At 47.5% G+C, this 12,866-nt stretch overlaps 1 protein-coding gene across 2 annotated transcripts; it reads left to right on the plus strand.

The window, feature by feature from the left end:
* Positions 1–5,391: 5,391 nt before the first annotated feature.
* LOC130906941 (arfaptin-2-like) lies at positions 5,392–12,847 on the plus strand. Of its 2 annotated transcripts, XM_057821693.1 has the most exons (9): positions 5,392–5,699; positions 7,155–7,244; positions 10,420–10,476; positions 10,938–11,046; positions 11,126–11,226; positions 11,329–11,550; positions 11,643–11,800; positions 11,880–12,054; positions 12,120–12,847. In XM_057821693.1, exons 2-9 carry the CDS (start codon positions 7,161–7,163, stop codon positions 12,273–12,275), a joined length of 1,062 nt encoding a protein of 353 aa, XP_057677676.1. In that variant the 5' UTR covers positions 5,392–5,699; positions 7,155–7,160; the 3' UTR covers positions 12,276–12,847. The 2 variants fall into 2 exon arrangements, with proteins under 2 accessions (XP_057677676.1, XP_057677677.1); XM_057821694.1 differs by lacking the exon at positions 10,420–10,476 and having other exon boundaries at positions 5,394–5,699.
* The last annotated feature ends 19 nt before the right edge of the window (positions 12,848–12,866 follow it).

The following is a 12,866-nucleotide window of genomic DNA, read 5'->3' on the forward strand; positions in this document are numbered from 1 at the left end:
CGGGTATAATTATCGACGTTCGGCACGCTAGCGAGCGACACCGGCGTCCGTCCGGAGTCGCGTTAGGACCACTTAAGCGGCGAGAATTTAATATTCGCTCCACTCCCGAGGGAAGTATTGTGTTTCCCATTCGCAGCTGTGAAATATTCGGCTGGATTGTCACGCGCCGGGTTTGTTGTTCTTGCGGCTCTTGGCGGAGAAATTCCGCCTGGAAGTAGATTAGCTGAAGCGACGTGACGAAAGACGCGCTGAGGCCACCGCTAACTGTCTCGTGTGTCAATGTAGCATGAAAACGGAACTCGTTTCTGCTGCTAACTTGTAGTCTGGTGTAAGGATCCGGTTTTATGACTTGTGTGAAGTTTTAAAAATGTATTTAATACAAAAACAAAAGAGGTGCTGTTGATGGCAGCCAATAAGTTCAATGAGTGGTCCTAGAAAGGGTTAAACATGTAACAATATCAAAACATAAAGGACTTATAAAATGATTTTAGTGGGATTTTGAATCACAGAGGTGAATAGTGTTAACTCTGGAATAATGCATTTCATGACATCTCAGTAGAAAAACATCAAAGCCAAAGACCTGACGTGGTGGACTGGCGGCCATCTTGTCCCAATATCCTCTTCAAGGACTTTTTGCACTTGCTTAAAATACATTTCAACTGTACAACAGTACTAATGATTAAAAAAAAAGTTCAAGCCACTTTATCATGACAACATGTTGGAACCACTGCGTCAAGTCCTGTCGCAGGCTACCATCCATTTTGAAATAAGATACCTATCGCCGGTTGTTGTTGTTGCAGTAGTGGAATATAATGAAGTGTATCGTTACTGTAATTAAGTACATTTTTGTGTATCTGATATTTACTTGAGTACAAATATGAATCGGTAATTTTTACTTTTACTTCACTACATTTTAAAGCAGGTATCTGTACTTTTACTCCACTTCTTTTAAAATTGTCGCTTGCGTTACACGTTACTTTTGTTTCTTTTTTTCTCCTTGTGAATCGATCGTTTTGTGTTAATGCCTCCAGCGCAATCGATAAGCCCCGTGCGACTATACCGTAACTGAGCACTTAAGGCAGCAACACGAGTACAAGCAAGAATAGACAGGTGAACAAGATATTGACCAATAAAAACCACCACATTCTTGTACAGTAGGTGGCGGTATGTACCTGATAGTTGCTGCAATCCGCCATTGAGCCAAGTTTTGGGGGTTTTGAGCTTGTTAAGCTTCTGTTTACATCCATCCATCCATTATCTTCCGCTTGTTCCGGGGTCGGGTCGCGGGGGCAGCAGCTTCAACAGGGAAGCCCAGACTTCCCTCTCCCCAGCCACTTCAACCAGCTCCTCCGGCGGGATCCCAAGGCGTTCCCAGGCCAGCCGAGAGACATAGTCTCTCCAGCGTGTCCTGGGTCGTCCCCGGGGCCTCCCGCCGGTGGTACATGCCCGGAACACCTCTCCAGGGAGGCGTCCGGGAGGCATCCGAACCAGATGCCCAAGCCACCTCAGCTGGCTCCTCTCTGCACGGAGGAGTAGCGGCTCGACGCCGAGTCCCTCCCGGATGACCGAGCTTCTCACCCTATCTCTAAGGGAGAGCCCGGACATCCTGCGGAGGAAACTCATTTCGGCCGCTTGTATCCGGGATCTTGTTCTTTCGGTCACGACCCAAAGCTCGTGACCATAGGTGAGGGTAGGAACGTAGATTGACTGGTAAATCGAGAGCTTTGCCTTTTGGCTCAGCTCCTTCTTCACCACGACGGACCGGTGCAGGGTCCGCATTACTGCAGACGCCGCACCGATTCGCCTGTCGATCTCCCGCTCCCTCCTACCGTCACTCGTGAACAAGACCCCAAGATACTTGAACTCCTCCACTTGGGGCAGGATCTCATCCCCGACCCGGAGAGGGCACTCCACCCTTTTCCGACTGAGGACCATGGTCTCGGATTTGGAGGTGCTGATCTTCATCCCAACCGCTTCACACTCAGCTGCGAACCGCTCCAGTGAGAGTTGGAGGTCACGGCTTGATGAAGCCAACAGCACTAAATCATCTGCAAAAAGCAGAGATTCAATGCTGAGGTCATCAAACCGGACCCCCTCAACGCTTCGGCTGCGCCTAGAAATTCTGTCCATAAAAATTATGAACAAAATTCAAAAAAGTCCAACCCTCACTGGGAACGAATTCGACTTACTGCCGGCAATGCGGACCAGACTCTGACACCGGTCGTACAGGGACCGAACAGCTCTTACCAAGGGGCTCGGTACCCCGTACTCCCGGAGCACCCTCCACAGGATTCCCCTAGGCACACGGTCGAATGCCTTCTCCAAATCCACAAAACACATGTAGACTGGTTGGGCGAACTCCCATGCACCCTCGAGGACCCTGCTGAGGGTGTAGAGCTGGTCCACTGTTCCACGGCCGGGACGAAAACCACACTGCTCCTCCTGAATCCGAGATTCGACTTCCCGACGGACCCTCCTCTCCAGCACGCCTGAATAGACTTTACCGGGGAGGCTGAGGAGTGTGATTCCTCTATAATTGGAACACACCCTCCGGTCCCCCTTTTTAAAAAGGGGGACCACCACCCCGGTCTGCCAATCCAGAGGCACTGTCCCCGATGTCCACGCGATGTTGTAGAGGCGTGTCAGCCATGACAGCCCTACAACATCCAGAGCCTTTAGGAACTCCGGGCGGATGTCATCCACCCCCGGGGCCTTGCCACCGAGGAGCTTACCAACCGCCTCAGTGACTTCAACCCCAGAGATCGAAGAGCCCACCTCAGAGTCCCCAGACTCTGCTTCCTCAAAGGAAGGCGTGTCGGTGGAATTGAGGAGGGCTTCGAAGTATTCTCTCCACCGACTCACGACGTCCCGAGTCGAGGTCAACAGTACACCATCTTCACTATACACGGTGTTAATAGTGCACTGCTTTCCTCTCCTCAGACGCTGGATGGTGGACCAGAATTTCCTCGAAGCCGTCCGGAAGTCGTTTTCCATGGCCTCACCGAACTCCTCCCATGTCCGAGTTTTTGCCTCGGCGACTGCCGAGGCCGCAGTCCGCTTGGCCAGCCGGTACCTGTCAGCTGCCTCCGGAGTCCCACAGGCCAAAAAGGCCCGATAGGCCTCCTTCTTCAGCTTGACGGCATCCCACACCAGCGGGTTCGGGGATTGCCGCCACGACAGGCACCAACCACCTTACGGCCACAGCTCTGATCGGCCGCCTCAACAATGGAGGTGCGAAACATGGCCCACTCGGACTCAATGTCCCCCACCTCCCCCGGGACAAGGGAGAAGTTCTGCCGGAGGTGGGTGTTGAAACTCTTTCTGACAGGGGATTCTGCCAGACGTTCCCAGCAGACCCTCACAATACGTTTGGGCCTGCCAGGTCTGGCCAGCATCTTCCCCCGCCATCGGAGCCAACACAACACCAGGTGGGGATCGGTTGACAGCTCCGCCCCTCTCTTCACCCGAGTGTCCAAAACATGCGGCCGCAAGTCCGATGACACGATTACGAAGTCGATCATCGAACTGCGCCCTAGGGTGTCCTGGTGCCAAGTGCACATATGGACACCCCTATGTTTGAACATGGTGTTCATTATAGACAAACCGTGACGAGCACAGAAGTCCAATAACAGAACACCACTCGGGTTCTGATCGGGGGGGCCGTTCCTCCCAATCACGCCCCTCCAGGTCTCACTGTCATTGCCCACGTGAGCGTTGAAGTCCCCCAGTAGAACGAGGGAGTCCCCAGAGGGGGCGCTCTCTAGCACACCCTCCAAGGACTCCAAAAAGGGTGGATATTCTGAACTGCTGTTCGGTGCATAAGCGCAAACAACAGTTAGAACCCGTCCCCCCACCCGAAGGCGGAGGGAGGCTCCCCTCTCGTCTACCGGGGTAAACCCCAACGTACAGGCGCCAAGCCGGGGGGCAATAAGTATGCCCACACCTGCCCGGCGCCTCTCACCATGGGCAACTCCAGAGTGGAAGAGAGTCCAACCCCTCTCGAGAGGATTGGTACCAGAACCCAAGCTGTGTGTGGAGAAGAGTCCGACTATATCTAGTCGGAACTTCTCTGCCTCACACACCAGCTCAGGCTCCTTCCCTGCCAGAGAGGTGACATTCCATGTCCCAAGAGTTAGCTTCAGCAGCTGGGGGTCGGACTGCCAAGGCCCCCGCCTTTGGCTGCCGCCCAACTCCCTACGCACCCGACCCCTTTGGCCCCTCCCACAGGTGGTGAGCCCATGGGAAGGGAAACCCACGTTGCCTTTTCGGGCTGAGCCCGGCCGGGCCCCATGGGGACAGGCCCGGCCACCAGACGCTTGCCTTCGAGCCCCACCTCCAGGCCTGGCTCCAGAGGGGGGCCCCGGTAACCCGCGTCCGGGCAAGGGAAACTGGGGTTCATTAATGTTGCTCATCATAAGGGGTCTTTTTGAGCCATACTTTGTCTGGCCTCTCACCTAGGACCTGTTTGCCATGGGTGACCCTACCAGGGGCTTAAAGCCCCAGACAACATAGCTCCTAGGATCATTGAGACACGCAAACCCCTCCACCACGATAAGGTGATGACTCATGGGGGGCTTCTGTTTACAGTGCAGTCAATTTTGTATGTTTGTATGTATGTATGTATGTATGTATGTATGTATAATATAAACGTATATTACATTTTTTGAATAGGGAGTAAATACTTTTAATTTTTACTTGTAAATTTTAAAGCAAGTACTTTTGTACTTTTACTTGAGTATTTTTTTTCTTAGATGCTTGTACTTAAGTAATTTTTTGCACCTCTATATGTACTTTTACTTAGGTAAAAAGAAGTAAGAACTTAATTGACCACTGGATTGGTGGTGGTTAATGTTTGATACATCTCCACGAATTTAATTTAAAATACTTTTTTTATACACCAGTGGCGAAGCGTGGAAGTGCGAATCCAGAAGGGGATGAAAGGGGCGTGGTCTAACGTCGACTCATACAAGCAACTTCAGTACACAAGACAGCAGTACCGCCTAGTGGCCACTGTGAATACAATCATTGTTGCTCCAAATTGACACAAGTAGCACAGGTAAACAACATTCGTACAATTTGACGGCGAGAGTCGTCCAGTCTCCCAACTGATAGCAATGGAAGATAATTCCCGCGCAGTCATTCCAGTTAAAACAGGCTGGATGTCTATTGCCGTCAAAGGGAGCCAATGAGTTCATATGAGACCCATGCAAATGACATGGACTCACAATAAAAATGTACACTGCTTTAAAGCAAACAAGAAAAAAAGATGCCATTTTAAAAAAGTTGGGCTTTTTTTCCTAGAGAAACATCCAATATTTTTTCCTGGCAAATGTCAAATATGGGTTCGCTTAGGTATTGGTTTTTACAAGCGTCGTCCAGTTCTGCCACCGAGCGAGTGACACCTCTTTAGTCAATAAAGCATCTTTGATGTGCGTCACTTACACCGCTTCAACCAACACTTCACATCAGGCTAATTACGCCGCTGCAACAAAGCAAGATCAACAAGGGAAATATTTAGAATTGTGGCACGTCTGGAAAATGTTTTCAAAGCGGGAGGCTCGCGTTCTTGCGCTTGTTTCAACTTGATCAACGTTAGCTTGATGTGCTTCCTGTTCGCCGCTAGCCGCTAGTTAGCTAGCTAGCCTAGCCTTTCCGCGGCTAGCATTCGGAGGTGCGGCACGACGGCAACACACTCTCCGGTAATTGATTTGTCTTTTCCTCCTTTTCTCCTTTATAATACGCATTTTGTTGGTATTTTAAACGACTATATGTTATTATTATTCTCGAATTTATCATGCGACTGATTCCCCTGTGCGCGTGCAAAGGAATCGGGCCATTTTCACACTAGTAAACGAATAAATAAGTTGCATTCCAGTCGTAGTTATGTGTATTTGAGTACCATCAATAAACCTTTCATTAAAATGGAAATGACATCACAGTTTTTTTTTATTTTGTTATTATTATTATTTTGTGCATACCTGAGCGGCTGCACCTGCCATATGGCACCTGAATACGGTGGTTTAATTCAGAATCCATCAACTTTGCCTCCGTCGTGATTTCAGTACATTGTTTCAACACTTGTCTAGTCTTTTTTGTGTTTAAAACCTACTCTTTTAGCGAATTTTGGGTCCTCTTAATGGTTAGTTTTTGAACAATGCACTTTTTGTATGGCCAGGTGTCATTCTACATACGTGTCATGCAAAGACTACAAAATGGTTTCTTTAAAGCAATGACGATTGAACAAGTCTAATGTACTTGTTGAAGTATATATGTATGAGATTCTGACGGTATAATAACCTTAAGACAAAATATCACAGTTTCAAGGTATCACGGTATTGCAATTACAGCTCTAAAATGTTTACTTTGAGATCTGAGTTTTTTTTAAAAAAATCCATTGAATAGGATTTTTAATTGTCAAAAAATTAGCAAACTGGAAGATATGCATCTTAAGTTAAATAACAAAAAATAACTAAAATATTCTAAATAAAAAATAAATGCAGTCCTTCAGGTGAGCCTAAACCCACAGCTCAACATTATTACCATCTGGGAAAAAAAATTGATTTTTTTTTTTCCCCATAAAAAGTACGTGTGTATGACCCGAATCATGTTTACACTATACACACTCTCTTTTTCAACACAGTTGCCAGAGAAAAAAAAAACACGTTTTACCACCTCTGGACACTCTGAACACGATGGAGTTAACTTGTAGCTGGTGGGAAATGTTCATGACAGTGTCTACTAACCTTTAATTTTGTATAAATGCGAAATCATATTGGAGCTATTGCCTGGATGTCGGTTGGCCCTCTTCCTCTAGGCCGCGGCCGTCTTAACTTTTCTGTAGCTAAAGTGTCTCTATAACCGCGATTTCGTTTTCTTCGATAGGGGTGGGGTGGAGTTTAGGAGTTTCACTTCCTCCAGCCATCGTGTAGCACAGCTAACTCACTGAAACTGAGCAACAACCGGTGGGGGAGGGTTCAGCCTTGCAGCTGCAAGCAAGGGATTTTTCTCTATGCGCTTTTGGTACATAAGAAATGGCTAGTATCTTTGGGGCAGTATGATGGAAAATGTTTGCTGTTTTGAAACCTTGACGTTTTCATACCACGGTATACCTTGAAACCGGTAATTGGCACATGTCTAATTCCTATTTTGCGTAGGGGGCCATGGCGGACGGCATCATCAGCAAAGCAGCTACCGTAGAGATTCCCATCAACAGCAACGGCAACACGGACGACGGCCTCGAACAGGTGGGGCTGCACCCGCTCCTTTGCAGCTGGCAGGCTCGCTCCAGGTGTAAGGTTCTGGAGTTGCCAACATTTGGTCTGCCACGCTTTTTTTTTTTTTTCTGCCCCAAAAAAAGGGAAAATTAGTGCTGTTTTTTGTCATTTTTAGCTGCTTTCGAGACAAGACCGTAGGAGTAGGTGCAAAAGTACCCAGATGTTCTAGATCAGTTTGGGTGTTGCTGTTGATGTAAGGCGGTGTCAAACCATCATCCCGACTAGGCGGTTTGGCTTGGGAGACCAAATTGTGAAGGTGTCTTAAGGTGGGGGTGTGCTCCTTCAGCAAACACATGGAAGTTCCTGGACTGTATGCTGACACTCGCTTATTTGCCAACCTAAGTGTGTGTGCGTGCGCTGCAGTGTTTACCCGGAGATAGTGAGCGATCGCCATAGCAACTGCAATTAGGAGGGACATGGCTTTGTGCTCAGATAGTCCGCAGTCGAGCTGCTTGCCGACGTGGAACGTGGGAGGTTGTGCGTGTGCATGCGTGCGTGTGTTAAGATGACATTTCTACATGTCCGTATCCAAAAAATCCTGATGCTGTAACTCAGAGGTTTCATACTTAGCTTTATTTTGATAGTTGATTCATTTTATAGACTGGAGACATTGTTGAACTAAGAATGGTCCCCAAATTTTTTTTATACAGTGGGGAGAACAAGTATTTGATACACTGCCGATTTTGCTGGTTTTCCCACTTGCAAGCCATGTAGAGGTCTGTAATTGGTATCATAAGTTCTCTTCAACTGTGAGGGACGGAATCTAATACAAAAATCCAGAAAATCACATTGTATAAGTTTTAAATAATAAATTTGTACTTAACTGCATGAAATAAGTATTTGATACATTACCAACTAGTAAATATTTCGGCTCTTAGTTCTTTTTTAAGAACCCCTCCTGTTCTCCACTCATTACCGGACGTAACTGCACCTGTTTGAACTTGTTACCTGTATAAAAGACACCTGTTCACATGCTCAAACAAACAAAGTCCAACCTCTCCACAATGGCCAAGACCAAAGAGCTGTGTAAGGACATCAGGGATAAAATAATAGACCTGCACAAGGCTGGGATGGGCTACAGGAAAACAAGCAAGCAGCTTGGTGAAAAGATAACAACTGTTGGAGCGATTATTAGAAAATGGAAGAAGTTCAAGTTGACGGTCAATCTGCCTCGTTCTGGGGCTCCATGCAAGATCTCACCTCGTGGGGCATCACTGATCATGAGGAAGGTGAGGGATCAGCCCAGAACTACACGGCAGGACCTGGTCAATGACCTGAAGAGAGCTGGGACCACAGTCTCGAAGAAAACCATCGGAAACGCATTACGCCGTCATGGATTAAAATCCTACAGCGCACGCAAGGTCCCGCTGCTGAAGCCAATGCATGTCCAGACACGTCTGAAGTTTGCCACTGACCATCTGGATGATCCAGAGGAGCAATGGGAGAAGGTCATGTGGTCGGATGAGACCAAAATTGAACTTTTTGGTCTAAACTTTGCTCGTCGTGTTTGGAGGAAAAAGAAGGATGAGTACAACCCCAAGAACACTATCCCAACCGTGAAACATGGAGGAGGAAACATCATTTTTTTGGGCCTGCTTCTCTGCCAAGGGTACAGGACGACTGCACCGTATTGAGGGGAGGATCGTTGGGGCTATGTATCGCCAGATTTTGGCTGACAACCTCCTTCCTTCAGTGAGAGCCCTGAGGATGGGTCGTGGCTGGGTCTTCCAGCATGACAACGACCCAAAGCACACAGCCAAGGCAACTAAAGAGTGGCTCCGTAAGAAGCTTCTTAAGGTCCTGGAGTGGCCTAGCCAGTCACAGATCTGAACCCGATAGAAAATCTATGGAGGGAGCTGAAAGTCCGTGTTGCCCGGCAGCAGCCCCGAAACCTGAAGGCTCTGGAGAAGATCTGCGTGGAGGAGTGGGCCAAAATCCCTGCTGCAGTGTGTGCAAACCTTGTCAAGGACTACAGGAAACGTTTGGTATCTGTAATCGCAAACAAAGGTTTCTGTACCAAATATTAAGTTCGATTTTTGTGATGTATCAAATACTTATTTCATACAATTAAATGCAAATTTATTATTTAAAAATCATACAATGTAATTTTTTGTTTTTTTTGTATTAGATTCCATCCCTCACAGTTGAAGAGAACTTATGATACAAATTACAGACCTCTACATGCTTTGCAAGTGGGAAAACCAGCAAAATCGGCAGTGTATCAAATACTTGTTCTCCCCACTGTATATCTTCCAATATATTTTCGTCTTTATTTACATTGTTTTGATTAAAAAGAGGGTGAAACGTTAATATTTTTTAATGATTTTTTTGTTGTTTTTGTTTCCATCAATCATTCATCTACCGTTTTCGATCCAAACAAAGAAAAATTGAAAAAAAAAAAACTTTTAAAAGTGTAAATATTTGAAAAATAAAAATCTCGACCACTCCTTGATGTCTGCGATTTCTGCATTGCGACCCTTGTTATATTACCGTGTTTTACCCATAAAATCCCCCAAAAGTCCGGCTGTGGTCATTCACAGCTTTGTATTTACACTCAGTGACACATGCTACACTGAATTTTTTGATCGAAACAAGGTAAGTACGTGATATCTGGTTAAAATCGTGGTGTCTTTAATTATACTCTGTCATGCTCTCACCTCGTGTTAGGGTTTAGGGGTTTAAATTTTACTTGATTTTTTTAAAATGCCCTCGTGTTCAAAATTTTTCTTCCCCCAGAAAATTGAGATTTTAAGCTTTCCAATGATGTATCACACATGCATATAGGACAATTTTGAAATTTGGTCTAATTGGGGGTCTCGGAGCGGAACTTCAAGTCACCTGAGTGTTTTCTGCCATATATAGATATGATCAGTCAAGCTTTTATCAATAATTACAGAAATTTCATTCAATTGTTATTTTGGTAGGGGGGGCAGTTGATGCACATTATTTAATTTGGCCAGCCACACAATGTTTTCCAGGAGACTGGATTTTGTCCTTTGGCCTTCAGTTTGACACCTGTGCTGTATGTCGTCATTGGTGTGTATGTGACCTTGATTTTTCTTAGGCACCCTCCTAATTTCAGCCATGTTTTCTTCCTTTTTGTCCTGGTTTGTGGTGGTCCCGATGTGCCTTTGTGTGTGCGCAGGCCACCCAGCGGCAGTGGCGTTTAGATGACAAGTTAGGAAGCGGCAGAAACGCCGGGGTGAGCGAGCGCTCGCGTGTGCACTAATAGTCACAAGACCCTCATTTGTAGTGACCCAAGCACGCACAAGTGTGGAACTGTACTGTGCTGTCCGCCACTAACAAGAATACTAGTCCTAGAGTGCCGTCTTCAATTTGTACAAATGTAGTCTAGGCTACTAATTGTCATCTTCCTAATGCGCTAATAAAGAGGACCGGGAGTGCCAAAATGACATAAATAAGCTAAATCATCATATAAATAACTTATCATTAACTCATTGACGGTCCTGGATGTCCAACTCATTTGAGAATTAACCGAGCAACTTAGCAAAGCATCCCCAGAAATGGCATTTTCGCACTCTTGTTCCATTTTATCATTTGATCTGTCATGCGCCCATCAAAGTCTGCGGGCTCTAAGATAGGACGTCTACAGCCATCCATGAGACTGAACCGCGATCATTCCGTCACTTGTGATGTACGCAGGATCTGCAGCAGGTAATGGTGTCTGGTCCCAACCTGAACGAGACCAGCATCGTGTCGGGCGGTTATGGCAGCCCGACAGAGGGCGGCGGCTCCGCCGGACCCGCTAAAGGTGGCCGGACCTAACCCTAATCCTAAATTTTACTCAGTCTGGATCGCGCTTGACTTTTCTTCTCCTGACGCCGACCCAGGTCCAAGCAGCGCCGGCGGCCCCCCCACAGACGAGGCCGCCCGAGGTGTGGCAGTGGAGAAATTGGAAACGGTCAAGAAGTGGGGTCTCAACACGTACAAGGTACAAAGCCTAATTAACTCAAAAGTCGCTTTGTTTACCATATTTTTAAGGCGTGCCGGTACAAAAGTGGCCAAAAACCAAAAGTTACCGTTTTCTTTATAGTGCACCAAGCAGATGATCTCTGAGCGTTTCGGCCGCGGCCAGCGGACAGTGGACCCTGAGCTGGAGGCCCAGATCGAGCTGCTTAGGGACACCAAGCGCAAATACGAAAACGTGCTGCGACTGGCCCGAGCGCTGACCAATCATTTCTACAACTTGGTGCAGACGCAGCACGCGCTGGGTGACGCTTTCGCAGACCTCAGTCAGAAGTCACCAGAACTGAGGGTGAGTGCCGCTGCTAAACGAGCAGAGCCCGGTTGTAAAGTAGATACCTGGCGCGTTCCGAAACGCCGTCACTGTTGCGTTCTACCCGGCAGGACGAGTTCGGTTACAATGCGGAGACCCAAAAGTTGCTGTGTAAGAACGGTGAGACTCTGCTGGGCGCCGTCAACTTCTTTGTGTCAGGCATCAACACGCTGGTCAACAAAAGCATGGAAGATACGCTGATGACTATCAAGATGTACGAGAACGCCAGGTAAGAGTGCGCCGCCGCCGCCGCCGCCGCTCGCTGAGCCACTCGCCGAGCCCCCTCTTGACCCGACGGCCCCGCCCAGGTTGGAATTCGACGCGTACCGCTCTGACTTGGAGGAGCTGAGCTTGGGGCCTCGCGACGCAGCGGCCGTGGCCCGTATTGACGCGGCGCAGCAGCTATACCGAGTCCAGAAGGACAAGTACGAGCGACTGCGCTCCGACGTCGTGGTCAAACTCAAGTTCCTGGAGGAGAACAAGGTACGGGAAGGGGAGGGCGCCGTGCCGAGCTAGTCTGCGTCCTTGACCAGCCTGTTTGTCCACAGGTTAAGGTGATGCACAAGCAGCTTCTGCTCTTCCACAACGCTATCTCGGCGTATTTCGCCGGCAACCAACAGCAGCTTGAGCAGACGCTGCAGCAGTTCAACATCAAGCTCAAGCCTCCCGGCGCCGACAAGCCGTCTTGGCTAGAGGAGCCGTGACAAAAATATATGGCATTTCTGCTCCATACTGACCTAGCGGATTCAAAACACTAGCCAATCAAAATGGAGGATGTGCAAAAGCCACCTTTCCAATCAATGTACACGACACATTTTTGGTTGAAAGTTTTTTTCTTATCATTTCCAGTCTGTATGACATTTGTGGACCAAACCCTTTTTCTGTAGTTTTTATTTGGAACGATTGGAAGGCTTTCACAGTCAAGTGGATCGGCTTGGATGCTTGTTTGTCACTCCTTAGTTAAATTTGAGAAAGAAACGTACAGTATATTGAAGATATTCCAAAAATACACTCCCGTAATGCCGAACACCGTAGACTGGCTTGACGCAGTGAGCAAAAGTGTTTGGTTTGAGGATAGTGGCCGTTTGACAGCAATATCATCCAAAATGTGACACTGAGAGCAAGGTGTTGCCTCTGAACACGTGGAGAAAGAATTCTCTTTTGTAGTAAAGGCGAGATGTCTTATTTGTGTACGGCAGAGGCCAAAGTGATGCGTTTTTGGAAAGTGAGCACTAAAACCTCCCCTGGAATAAAGTAACAGGAAGTCATTTTCAAATATCTTTTGTGGGCTTTTT

The sequence above is a fragment of the Corythoichthys intestinalis genome, chromosome 18 (assembly GCF_030265065.1).
Source record: "Corythoichthys intestinalis isolate RoL2023-P3 chromosome 18, ASM3026506v1, whole genome shotgun sequence".
NCBI classification, from domain to species: domain Eukaryota; kingdom Metazoa; phylum Chordata; class Actinopteri; order Syngnathiformes; family Syngnathidae; genus Corythoichthys; species Corythoichthys intestinalis.

Excerpts from the sequence above, each read along its gene's own strand:
- LOC130906941 (XM_057821693.1), top strand. The coding sequence starts at position 7,161 with ATGGCGGACGGCATCATCAGCAAAGCAGCTACCGTAGAGATTCCCATC. Across the intron at positions 11,227-11,328 it reads GGGGTCTCAACACGTACAAG|TGCACCAAGCAGATGATCTC; the intron begins GTACAAAGCCTA and ends TTTTCTTTATAG. Across the intron at positions 11,551-11,642 it reads AGAAGTCACCAGAACTGAGG|GACGAGTTCGGTTACAATGC; the intron begins GTGAGTGCCGCT and ends TCTACCCGGCAG.